Source organism: Pygocentrus nattereri, chromosome 10 (genome assembly GCF_015220715.1).
Source record: "Pygocentrus nattereri isolate fPygNat1 chromosome 10, fPygNat1.pri, whole genome shotgun sequence".
Taxonomy (NCBI): Eukaryota; Metazoa; Chordata; class Actinopteri; order Characiformes; family Serrasalmidae; genus Pygocentrus; species Pygocentrus nattereri.
In genome coordinates this window covers 18,887,790-18,900,838 of record NC_051220.1, presented here as the reverse complement: position 1 = coordinate 18,900,838, position 13,049 = coordinate 18,887,790, and the positions used below count along the sequence as shown (strand labels likewise).

Here is a 13,049-nt window from a genome sequence, read left to right as displayed (position 1 = left end):
GGTGGTGTCTGTCCTCACTTGTGAATTTGGATAACTTTTTCTAAAGTTTAGAACTTCAGCAGTTGACCGCTCAGATGAATGAAACCAGTTCAGACATGTTTAGTCTTTATCTGTCTGCTCAGACTGCAAGCAGGGACAGTGAAGAATGTGAATAGGTGTTCTTTTACGTCGAAAGGTCATTTTCAACACAAGTGCCCACAAAATCCATGAAACGTCACTTCTAAGCAGAGCTTCATGGCGTATTTGAAAAAGGGATGAAACCAGCTCAAATGAACCATTGCTGCGTTACAGCTTTGAGGAACCTCAGTTGCTCTTTAATGAATGTTTTTTTTATTACTATAATCTTCACTTAAAGTAACAAGCTTATTTTCAAAATGGTGTCAATACCACTTATCAATTAACATCCCTTCTTTGCTAAAATTCTAATAACAGTAGCAGAATTTCTTGATTATTTGAAGCATGATCACATTTATTTTATGAAGTGAAAAAGCTGTGCTAGATGTCCATGTCCAGCTTCATAGTGAGGTGCAGAAAGTGTACACAAAAGAGAGTTCTTCAAGGGTTCTTTAGTGAAGGGAATGGTTCTATTTAGAATTCTAAAACCTCCCCAGGCATTAACATGAGCAAAAAACTGTTTGCCGCATGGATATCCATGGCCGAGCAGCTACATGCAAGCCTTGTGTTACCAAGCACCAAGTGTTGGATGGGGTGGTGTGAAGCAGTGGAAACGCATTCTGTGGGGTGACGAATCGCACTTCTCTCTCTGGCAGTCTGATGGATGAGTCTGGGTTTGGTGAATGCCAGAACATTACCTGCCTGATTGCATTGTGCCAGCTGGAAAGTTTGGCGGAGGAGGGCTAATGTTATAGGGTTGTTTTTCAGGGGTTGGCCTATAGACCCCTTAGTTCCAGTGAAGGGAGAACATGGTGCTTTAACACACCCAAACATTTTGGACAATTGCATGCTTCTAACTTTGTGGGAACAGTTTGGGGAAGACCCCTTTCTGTTTCAGCATGACTGCCCCAGTGCACAAAGTGAGCTCCATAAAGTCATGGTTGGGCGAGTTTGGTGTGGAAGGACTTGACTGGCCTGCACAGAGCCATTACATCAACCCCATCAAACACCTCTGAACTGTAAACCAAACACCAGTGCCTGACCTCAAAAATGCTTTTCTGGACGAATGGGCAAAAATGACCACAGACACACTCCAAAATAGATAGATAGATAGATAGATAGATAGATAGATAGATAGATAGATAGATAGATAGATAGATAGATAGATAGATAGATAGATAGATAGATAGATAGATAGATAGATAGATAGATAGATTCAACTTTATTGTCATTACTCACTACAAGTACATGGCAACGAAATGCAGTTAGCATCTACCAGAAGTGCAAAAAGAGACTGTGCAATAAATAGGCATAGTGCAACATTACAGTATATAGAATAAATTACTTATAGATATGCAAAAAAATAGATTATAGGTGTGTAGATATATACATGAACATGTTGGAGATGTACACTGTATAGAATAACTGTTGCGATGTGTTATTTACATGGCAGTAGAATGTTAAATTTGTGCGATGGTAATAATGATGAATAAAATAAAACAACAGCTCTGATTGGTGAGTGTAGTATGAAAGGCAGTGTTCATAGTCCGCTGTGTGCAGTATGAGTGGTAGTGTTATCAGTGAGGTGTGGAGTTCAGCAGAGTGATTGTGGAGGGAAAGAAGCTGGACCTGAGCCGACTGGTTCTGGCCCGGATGCGCTTGTATCTCCTCCCGGATGGAAGTCGGTTGAACAGTTTGTGGTTGGGGTGGGAGGGGTCCTTAATGATGCTGTGTGCTCTGCGCACACAGCGCTGGTGGTGAATGTCTTTGATGGCAGGGAGCTGCATGCCTGTGATACGCTGAGCAGTCCTTACTACCCTCTGAAGGGATTTCCTCTCCGCCACAGTGGAGCTACTGTACCACACGGTCACACAGTTGGTCAGTATGCTCTCGATGGTGCATCTGTAAAAATTTGTGAGGATCTGAGGAGACAGCCGGTCTTGTTTTAGTCTCCTCAGGAAGTAAAGACGCTGCTGTGCCTTCTTGATGAGATGGGAGGTGTTGAAGGACCAAGAAAGGTCTGCCGAGATGTGGATTCCCAGGAACCTAAAGCTGGACACACGTTCTACCTCTGCTCCGTTGATGTAGACAGGAGAGTGTGTGCAGCCCTTGGTTTTCCGATAGTCCACGATGAGTTCTTTGGTTTTACCTGTGTTCAGGATGAGGTTGTTGGTGGTGCACCAGGAAGTCAGGTGCTGGATCTCCTCCCTGTAGGCCGATTCATCATTGTTCCTGATGCGGCCAACCACTGTGGTGTCGTCTGCAAACTTGATGAAGATGTTAGATGTGTGCAGAGGAACACAATCGTGGGTGAACAGGGAGAAGAGCAGAGGGCTCAGCACACAGCCTTGCGGCACACCAGTGTTCAGGGTGATGGTGGTAGACATATGACTGCCCAATCTCACAGACTGGGGTCGGTCTGTCAGGAATTCCAAAACCCAGTTACACATGGGGGTGCTGATTCCCAGGTCGCTGAGCTTGGTGACCAGCCTAGTCGGGATGACCGTGTTAAAAGCAGAGCTGAGGTCGATGAACAGCATGCGGATGTAGGTGTTCCTTTCATCCAGATGGGTGAGGACAGAGTGAAGAGCAGTGGAAATTGCATCCTCAGTCGACCTGTTTGCACGGTATGCAAACTGGTGGGAGTCAGGGATGGTGGAAGCACTGTCTTCAGGTGGCCGAGGACCAGTTTCTCAAAGCACTTCATCACAATGGGGGTGAGTGCGACTGGGCGGAAGTCATTAGGACATGCAGCAGATGAGCACTTTTGCACCAGTATGATGGTGGATGTCTTCCAGCATGCCGGAACAGCAGCCTGGGCCAGTGATAGGTTGAAGATATCGGTGAAGACCTTGGCTAACTGTCCAGCGCACGCTCTGAGGACACGTCCAGGAACGCCATCTGGACCAGCAGCTTTGCGTGCATGCACCCTGCTCAGTACAGACTGTACATTATCAGTGGAAAGTGTGAGGGGGCTTTCATTGTGGGGAAGACCACTCCATGTGCTGTGTTGGTCATTCCTCTGGTCGAAACGAGCGTAGAACTGATTAAGCTCATCTGGGAGAGAGGCACTGCTGGCTGAGGGGGTCAGGGATGGAGGCCTGTAGCCAGTGATTGCCTGAATGCCCTTCCACATGCGGCGGGGGTCAGAGTTGTGGAAGTTCTCCTCAACAGACAGTTTGTAGGTGTGCTTGGCTTTCCTAATCCCTTTTTTCAGGTTAGCCCTGGCTGAGCTGTAAACCTCGGCATCACCAAATCTGTGTGAGATTCTGAGGTGGCTTGAGAGAACACACTCCAGTCAGTGTTTTCAAACTGACGCTGTAGTGTAGAGATGGCCCCCTCTGGCCATACCTTAACAGTCTGTGTTGATGTTTTCACACGTTTGATGAGTGGCACATACTTCGGGAGCAGGAACAATGAGAGGTGATCAGTCTGCCCCAGGTGGGGGAGGGGTACAGCCTTGTATGCCTCTGCGATATTTGTGTAGACATGATCCAGGGTTTTGTCTCCTATATTGAGTCACGCTATGTTGGCTCAGACCCCCTGTGGAATTATTAGCCTTAGTATTGCTCATATTACTCTTTTAAGATGTATTAAAGAAAGCTTAATGGTTATATTGTGCTATTCTAAGAGCTAAGAGTCAGCACATAAGGCTGTGTGCTGACTAATGGTGGAATACACAAGGACGTCAGATAACAGGTAATACCTCGAAGCTGATAGTAGTAGACCCTGGGATTAGCACACCACACATGTGGTTCATCTGGTCAGATAAGCAGAGCCATTGTTTGGAAAACGGGGGGAGTTGATAAACACAGGAAATACCTTAAGCTGACCTTGCAGATGCACTCATGTCACGAGCGCATCCTTAAACTTTTATGATGTGGATTAGTGAGATGGCCTAACGCACATATTGGAGGCTGGGGTAAGGAAGGAGCGGTCATGCAACTATAAAAAAGGGAGTCAGATGAGAAGGGGTCAGAGCTTACTTGGGAGATACATGATGCATGTTCTCTGTTTGTAACCTCTCCAGAATTCTGTAATAAAACCGTTTGTTTCACTTCAGTCTGATCTACTTGTCTCATTTACTTTGCATCAACGAACACGCAGGACTGGTTTCGTCCACAATTTGATGACCCCGACGTGATGCAAAGGAGACCATTAGAAAAACAGGCTTGATCTTCCTCCATTACTCATCACAGGCGCGCCATTTAAAAAAGGTAAGCAGAAACCTATTTAAATAAATTCTGCATATTGACAACTGCTAAATTATAGATGGGTAAAAGAGGTTGGATCAGGTAATTAAATTTAAAGGACTGAATTGGAACAAACATAAGGTAAAAATATACTGAGTGTTTAATAAGGTATTGGGTCTGTGGTTTTTTGCCGGGAATTGGTGAACCCCTCCCGTCATCTGACGAGTGAATGGGATAAGGACTGGGTTGAAAGTCCCTGGGATTGGCTCTCCCTAAAACAGGGTTGGAGTCCCTGAGGTTCAAGTCCTCTAAAGCACCAGGTTGGAGACCCTGAGGTTCAAGTCCTCTAAAAGTATCAGGTTGGAGTCCTTGAGGTTTGAGTCCTCTAAAGTACCGGGTTGGAGTCCCTGAGGGTGGTCCTCTAAAGCGCCCATTCGTGATAAGTTTGAAGTTCCTCACATGCAGCAAACCTAACGGTGACAACTGAGCATTGTGAGTTGAGCAAGTAAAACTTCGAAGACGTCTTGGTGAGTACCAGTTTTTGATCAACATGGCTGAATACAGTAAAAGAGATTTAGAAAAAGAATTGGATAATACAGTTGGGGTGGGGAATTGGCAATGGAAAACATTGGAGGAACAGATAATTATTTTGGCTAAAGCGGTTTATGACTTGGAAATAGATCCAAAAAAGTGGAAAAGGCTGAGAGCAGAAACGGAGAAACTGTTGAGAAAATGGATGCTGGATAAAGAACTGTCTCCCCATGACCAGATTTCTTTGGGACAGGCGTTAAATGATTTTACAGCTAGAGCAATAAAGGAATTAGACGAGGCTAAGGCAGAACATGAAAAGGCAGGAATGTTTAACAAAGGAAAAGCCAGGAAGAGGTTATCAGAAGCAGAACAGGAAATAGCTAAGGTCAGAAGGTTGAAGTGCACATATAATGGCAACCTGGATAGAATGGTGCGGAGTGGTGCCCAAGTATCCCCACCCTCCTACGATAACCTAACGCCAGGCATATACCCCGTCATTAACGTACAATCAGGCACAATAGACATAAGACCGCAACAGCCCGGCCCCTCGACGCAATCTACTGAGCGCGTTCGGGAGTGGGTGTGTCAAACCCAGAACCAATCAGATGCAGCCCAGAACACCTCGCTCGAATATAATTTTAACCCTAATAACCCCTTTTGTAACAGAATAGCACATGAAAAACCAAATCCACCCAACGTATACACAAAGTCTGAGGGTGACCCCGCCGGTCAGCAGCGCCCGACCCAACGTGCCTCCCCACTCTTACGTGTTGTAGGAGGTGGAGCACAAGGGAATGCGGAGCCATGCCCCTTGGTGATGGAAACGGGGGGTTCCCCGGAGGCCATCCAAACGTGTGGTGGACAGGAGCCCCACCCACCTCCCACTGATCCCCAGTGTCAGCTCGAGCAGACACCAGTGGAGGTCACATGCGTATTTCAGGGTAAATATCGTAAAGATCAAGATAAAGAGGTATCCTCCGGGTCTCTTGCGAGCCAGGCTTCGGTTAGAACAAGTTTAGAAATAGACGAGAGGCTCAGAACCTTAGAACGGATGGGAGTTAATTTGGGTGAGCAATTGTCACAGTTAGAAATAGACATTAGGGAGGATGTCGATCGGGAAGATAGGGGAATACACACACGTACTCGGTCACACGTACGTAACAATCGTGGCGATAAAACCCCTTTAATGGCCCCCCTGTTAGCCACCTCACAAGGCGACATGAAATACGTCCCGTTTAACCTGTCTGATGCGGCGGGACTGGCTGAGCAACTACCACCTTTAACAGCAGGAGGAGGGCCATGGTTAAAACAATTGGCTAAACTCACAGGAGGAGTTTGTTTAGCTATAGGGGATTTCAGAAATCTCCTTAATCGCGCCACTACCGTATTAGATGCCACAGACGTAGAGAAACAGGCAGACATTGAGCATGTACATAATTCAGAGCGTCTCACCCGACACGCAGACGTCATTGCTGATGTCATGAGAAAAAAGTGGCCAGTGCAGGCCTCCTCTACTGTCCCTTCCTACCCGTGGGATGGCAAGACCAACCCAGCTGAGTATATGGGTCTTGCAGCTGAGGACTGGATCAACAGAAATAGCGCACACCCAGGCCACGGGGGCGTACAGCAAATATGGTTCCGTACAGCCATCCTAAAAGGTATGCCAGATTATGTTAGAAAAAAAATGGAAGATGATCCCAATATGGGACCAGACGCCTCACATGACTCATGGTTGAAAACTATTCTGTTTTATATGAACAAACATAAGGGACAGGTAGACACCAGGACAGGTGAAGTAGACAAACTGCAGTTGGAGCTGATGAAAGCTCAACTGGCAGAGGCTCGAAAGACTTTAGGTGAGGACAAGAAAAGGAACAACCCAGGCAATATGGTGATTACCGCTGATGAAGACAATTCTGTTAATTATGCAGGGAGGCAACCACAATCACAATCCCCCATTTCACAGACGCTGCCTCCCCAGACCCAGCTGTTGCCAAATCAACCACAGTCAATTGTGGTTCAATATCAACCCACACCATATGGGGGTCTGTACAGGGGACGTGGCAGAGGCAGGGGGAGGGGTAACAGGGGCGGGGGCCGTAGTCCGCAGCAGTATGATTTAGGCTGCTTCAGATGTGGCGCCATGGATCATTGGGCACGACAATGCCCCCATCCGCTGGTAGGAGCACCACACCATCCTCAGCCTCAACACCAAGCCACCTACTACCCGGCCCCTCACCCAGGTGCTGCCCCAGGGGGACAGTACCAGATGAGTCCATGGGGGGAGAGCACTGACGGGGCCCACTGGGGGACCCTGATAGCGTGGCCATGGCAGAACCCATGCTATCACTGACTGTGGGGCACCTGAGATTGCTATTCCTGATTGACACAGGAGCCACCTTTTCTGCGATCAACTCTCAACTTCCACCAGATATGATGAGTAGTAACTATCTCTCAGTCAGAGGTTTCTCAGGGGACTCAATGACTCTGCCCAAAACCAAGCCATTGGTTGTCTATAATGGCTCACAGACTGTCATGCACACATTTATCATTGCAACTCAAGCACCAGTGAATTTGTGTGGACGAGATTTGCTGATGAAAATGGGGGCTTCCATTCTGTGCAGCCCCACAGGACTGACTTTAACTTGGCCAAATGGTCAGGTCACAAGCTGTTATGGTGAGAACAGCCCAAGCATGTATTTAATATCTGCCACAAGTGATGACATGGTGGATATTTATTGGGGCCTGATCAATGATACAACTACAGGGGCGTTGAATTTATTTATCCAGTGGAGACCATGGATATCTCGGTTGGAACCCTATGGTCCTCCTCCCGACCCCCCTCATCTCACCCTCTACTATGACCCTTCGGCAGATTTGCCCTATTATGATTTATTCCAATCTGAACTGCAAGATGCAGAGTGGGAAGTTTTTTCTCCGGGTATATATGTTGGGCCTGAGGGTGTGGCAGCTCCAATTACACTAACACCAGCACAATCACAGTGGTATAGAATGTCTTCCTCAGCGGCGCCACATATTTCGTTAGCGCTACATCCAGGCCATATGGCAAAGCAGTTAGGGGGCATGACCAAAAGGGCAAACGCTGCCACTGATTGGGTACAGACGCAGATTCCTGATGTTTCCTTTTCTGAAGCCACAAAAACATATTTCATAAGGGGTGAGACCCATAATCGCATCACGTTGACACATGATTTGTTAACTAGACATCATGGTTGTGAGGCAGCTGACCATATTGACACCCCTGTCCTTTTGTCACATCTCCCGGACAGATTGTGGTCTGAGGGCCCCGATGACGTAGGGCAAATACAACAAACTCCAGTCTCATTTAATATGACCTCGACTAGACCAATCTGGCTTCCCCAATATCGCCATAAACCTGAGGCTATGGCCTCCCTAGACCAAACTATTGATGCACTCCTTAGAGCTGGAGTGCTAGAACCATGTCAGTCTAGGTGGAACACTCCCATTTTGCCAGTTCCAAAGAAAGAACCTGGGCACTACAGAATGGCACATGATTTAAGGGCCATTAATGCAGCCCTGGCCACCCAAACCATCCCCGTTCCTAACCCATATACCGCACTATCTGAACTAGACCACAACAAAACTTGGTTCACGTGTGTAGATCTGGCCAATGCCTTTTTCTGTGTTCCGGTACATGAAGCGTGTAGAGACATTTGTGCGTTTACACATCGTGGCAGACAGTACCGGTACACACGTTTATCACAAGGCTTCGCACTTTCACCCGGCCTGTTTAACCAAGCATTAAAGCAGAGTTTGGATACTTGTTCTCTCCCTGAAGGTTCCATTTTAATTCAGTATGTGGATGATCTCCTGATTGCTGGAGACACCCAACAGGCTTGTATTGAGGCTTCAATAGCAGTATTGGAGAAACTGGCTGAGTGCGGATATAAAGTCTCGAAGCAAAAATTGCAATTTTGTAGGTCAAGAGTCACCTTTCTTGGCAGAGTGGTCACTAAGGGGAGTACAGGTATGTCCCCTGAGCACCGGTCCTCTATTTTAAGCCATCCCAAACCAATTACGGTCAGAGACATGTTGGCATTTTTAGGGCTGGTAGGATACAGTCGTTCATACATACCTGATTTTACTGGTCGCACCGCACCGCTTCGTGAGATGATAAGGACATTAGGGATGAGAAATTTGTCAGGCATTTTGTCATGGACACCTGAACTAGAGCAGGCGTTCATTGAACTAAAACAGGAACTAGCGCATGCGGCTGACCTTGCTAGACCAGATTACACCATTCCATTCTACCTGGATGTTTCTGATACACCCTCATTGGTAAATGGGGTGTTGTTTCAGAAAAAGGGGGGAGGTAGACAGGTGTTAATGTATCTGAGTATTCCTCTAGAATTAGTAGAGAAAAGACAACCATGTTGCACCAGACATGTTGCAGGACTAGCCAAATTAGTACAAAAAACAGCACACATAGTTGCAGGATATCCATTACATGTGCTGACCACACACGGAGTGGTAGCATATATAAATTCTCAGATGTTCACACTCACTCCCCTCAGGCAAAGACGCATACATAAACTACTGACGGCCCCCAACATTACTTACACTCATGATGGGATTAACATGGCAGATAACATGTTAGAAGGACCCCCGCACGAGTGTGCGAGAAAGGTAAAAATAGAAGGGAAAATAAGACCAGACCTCAAGGGCACGCCAATAGAAGGGGCACTGAATTTGTGGACAGATGGGTGTGGTTATAGGGGAGAAGGGGGAGAAATAAAAGCAGGGTTTGCGGTAGTACAAGAAATGAATGGGGAAGTAGATGATTTTTGTACAGTGATCTCAAAAGAAGTCAAGAATTGTCCCTCAGCTCAGAAAGCGGAACTATTGGCAGTCATTGCAGCGCTCGAATTAGCAGAAGGCAGGGCAGTTAACATCTACACAGATTCAGCCTATGCAGTGGGAGCAGCTCACATTGAATTACCCCACTGGAAGGAGACAGGTTCTCTCACCAGTGTGGGCAAACCCGTTAAACACAAGGAGGAGTTGTTAGCACTAGAGAAAGCGATACAACTACCAAAACAGGTTGCCATCATAAAGTGCAAGGGACATCAGAAAGGGGACTCATTGGTAGAAAGAGGTAATGAGGCAGCAGATAAGGCAGCAAAGGAAGCAGCAGGTTATAAGGAATCAAGTTTGCAGATGGTGTTGAAAGAAGGTGAACTATGGGAACCAATTCCGACAGGAGAAAAGCTCAGGCAACTGCAGGACCAGGCTTGCCCAGAAGAAAAGACTATTTGGCTGGATAAAGGTGGTACAAAGGGTGAGTTAGTCTGGGAAGGTCCCAATGGACTCCCAATACTTCCAGCCTCTTTGGCAAAAGCAGTGCTGGGAGAAGCTCACGGGTTGGCACATGTAGGAAAGGTACAGATGAAGGAAAACTTGAAAGGATGGTGGCACCCATTTCTATCTGCCATGATAGCCACACATGTAAAAGAATGTCAAGTATGTAATGTAAATAATGTGGGTAAAACTTGCAAACCAGGGGTAGGAAAATTCCCTAAGCCCAATGGCCCAGGGGAACATATTCAGATAGATTACACAGATATGATTCAGACAGTCAGGAAGTACAGGTATCTGTTGATGTTTGTGGATGTATTTTCGGGTTGGGTGGAAGCGTTCCCCACTATGAGGGAAGACAGCAAATCAGTCTGTAAAATGTTGATCAATCACTGGATTCCCCAACACGGGTTTCCCAAAAGAATACACTCAGATAATGGTACTCACTTCACAAGTAACGCCTTGGCATGGGTAGAGCAAGTACTAGGCCTGAAACATGCGTACGGATCAGTGTACCATCCACAGTCTCAAGGGAAGGTGGAGCGCATGAACCAAACACTGAAATCAAAATTGAACAAAGTTGTATATTCTACAGGGCAAAATTGGCTGGATGCCCTACCAATTGTATTAATTAGCATCAGAAGCTCTGTAAACAGAGCTACAGGGTTCACGCCCTTTGAACTGATGACAGGTAGATCTTTTCCGGGGCCCCATACTGCGCTAGCGTGTAAAGACATACAATACAAATCTCACCAAGCCTACTTTAATGAGCTGAAAGCATTGTGTCAAGCTTACTCTGTGCAGGTCCGCTCCAAGGGGGAACCAGAAATTGACGCCCCTCCGGAGGTAGCACTAGCTGAGTGGGTTTATCTGAAAGTTATCAAGCGGAAGTGGTGTGAGCCCAGGTGGACAGGACCCTACAGAGTGGTCGAGCGAACGTCTCACGCCGTTCGGCTTAGTGGCAAAGGACCTGCTTGGTACCATCTCTCCCAGTGCAGACCAGCGCACCTACCGAAGGCAGAAAAGGAGTCCCCATCCAACGGGGCAGAATAATCCCCGGGGACAGAGGCACAACAGGGAAAGTCTACCCTGCCTCCAGCGCAGAAGGGCCAACATCTGGCGAAGAGCACCTTTACACATATACATATAGTTAATTATTGTTCGTTAGCTTTTGGGGTAACATGTGGTTCCTCGGAAATGACAGAACACAGGGGTTTAGGAGACTCTCCTTAGAAGACAGAAAGGGACTTGAAGAAAAGGAGAAATGTGTTTTATATGCGGGCATGATTATTTTATGTATGTTTGGTATTTTTATGCTCTGTTTTGCAAGCTTCGCTCAGATCACCTTGCATGACAGCTCCTCCCTCCCCAATACTACAAATGATAATATCACTCAGATAACACAGTATCTTAACATGAACACCTCCGTTAACCCCGACCATGTTACAGCACCACCGGACATAGTTAAAATCAGAAGTAGACGATCAACTACAAACAAAGACCATTGTATTAGTAAATACGGGGGAATAGAATTAGACTACACCCTAGGCAGCTCCACAGCATGGACCTTTGATTTGTGTGACGTCATTAACTGCGCAGGTCAGAACTCAACATATAGAGGTTATGACGTATATCTTTGCTGGGATCTGCAGGTCACGACTAAGTGTGGGTTTGGTTGGGGCTGGGATGATAGGTGGTGTAGGTATTGGCACTCAGTGATAAAATATACGGGTAGATGGCAACCCACCTTAGCTGCAAGAGATGCTTACACTCATAAGACAGATTGGGAACATATGTCATTTCAACGAGACTTTAGTAGGACTCAAAATCCATTGACCTTATCTATTAAATGGGAGAAATCGATTATGGATGCGCATCGGGGTAGGACTGGTCGTTCTCCATACCTCATATTAGGAGTAGATGTATCGAGTAAGGACCCATTAGGGTTAATTAAAATAAATATGCACAATAAAGTTGTATCAGCATCGGTTAGTACCATGACTAATACATTTACCCCCGCCACCCAGGAGGTGACTGATCCAGGGCTTAAGGGCTCGGACTATACTAAGTGGTCACCGGGTGATATTGTTAAATTAACTACAGGATACGTAGGGGATAATTTGTGGCTCAAATGGTTAGCAGCCCAGGCTGGGGAAGCTGGGATGGAGGACTGCGTGGCTTGTGCACAGGCTCGTGCCCCGCTCTCCTTAGCCCCAGCTCCTTTATTTCCAGACACAGATATGACAGGCTTTAAATGTATGATTGAGCTCACAAAACAAGCGAACCCGATTAACTGCACTACATTAGCCGATATTTTCCCAGTTATAGCCAATACGACGGGTACGGGCCCATTTAGAGCACCACTTAGCGGCAACTTCACCTGTTTTAATCACACTTACGTTGATGGCACCGGCCGAGGTAAAATGATAGGCCAGATTAACCCTGATTGGTGTCACATTACATACTCAGGGAATGCCTCCGTAGGCCCATGGGCCGGAGCAGGGCTATATTATTACTGCGGCGGCACTACTCTTTTAGTCCGGATGCCTATTCACACATTCGGTCTCTGTGCCATGGTAAGGCTGGTGTCTCCAATATTGTTAGTAGGTCAGAGACAGGCTAAACACATTACTATGCATAGGCGAAAACGTGAAACTACAGAGGATCATTTTGATCTCACCAAAAATTCACTCACTTACATAGACGCCATAGGGGTCCCAAGGGGGGGTCCCCGACGAATATAAGTTAGTTGATCAAATAGCCGCAGGATTTGAAAATATTCCTATTATCTCTGCCCTCTTCCCCGTCACCCCCAACAAAAATGTAGATCGCATCAATTATGTTAATTACCAAATCATGCGCCTTGCCAATTTA

The 13,049-nt window shown here is 46.6% G+C and overlaps 1 protein-coding gene across 1 annotated transcript; it reads left to right on the top strand.

Annotated features, from left to right (window-relative positions):
* The first annotated feature begins 7,132 nt into the window (after window positions 1-7,132).
* LOC119264135 lies at window positions 7,133-12,097 on the top strand. Its single transcript, XM_037541764.1, has one exon. The coding sequence runs from the start codon at window positions 7,167-7,169 to the stop codon at window positions 11,226-11,228; it is 4,062 nt and encodes a 1,353-aa protein (XP_037397661.1). The 5' UTR covers window positions 7,133-7,166; the 3' UTR covers window positions 11,229-12,097.
* Window positions 12,098-13,049: the final 952 nt, after the last annotated feature.

What these genes read in the sequence shown, in the direction of transcription:
- LOC119264135 (XM_037541764.1), top strand. Translation starts at nt 7,167, where the DNA reads ATGGCAGAACCCATGCTATCACTGACTGTGGGGCACCTGAGATTGCTA.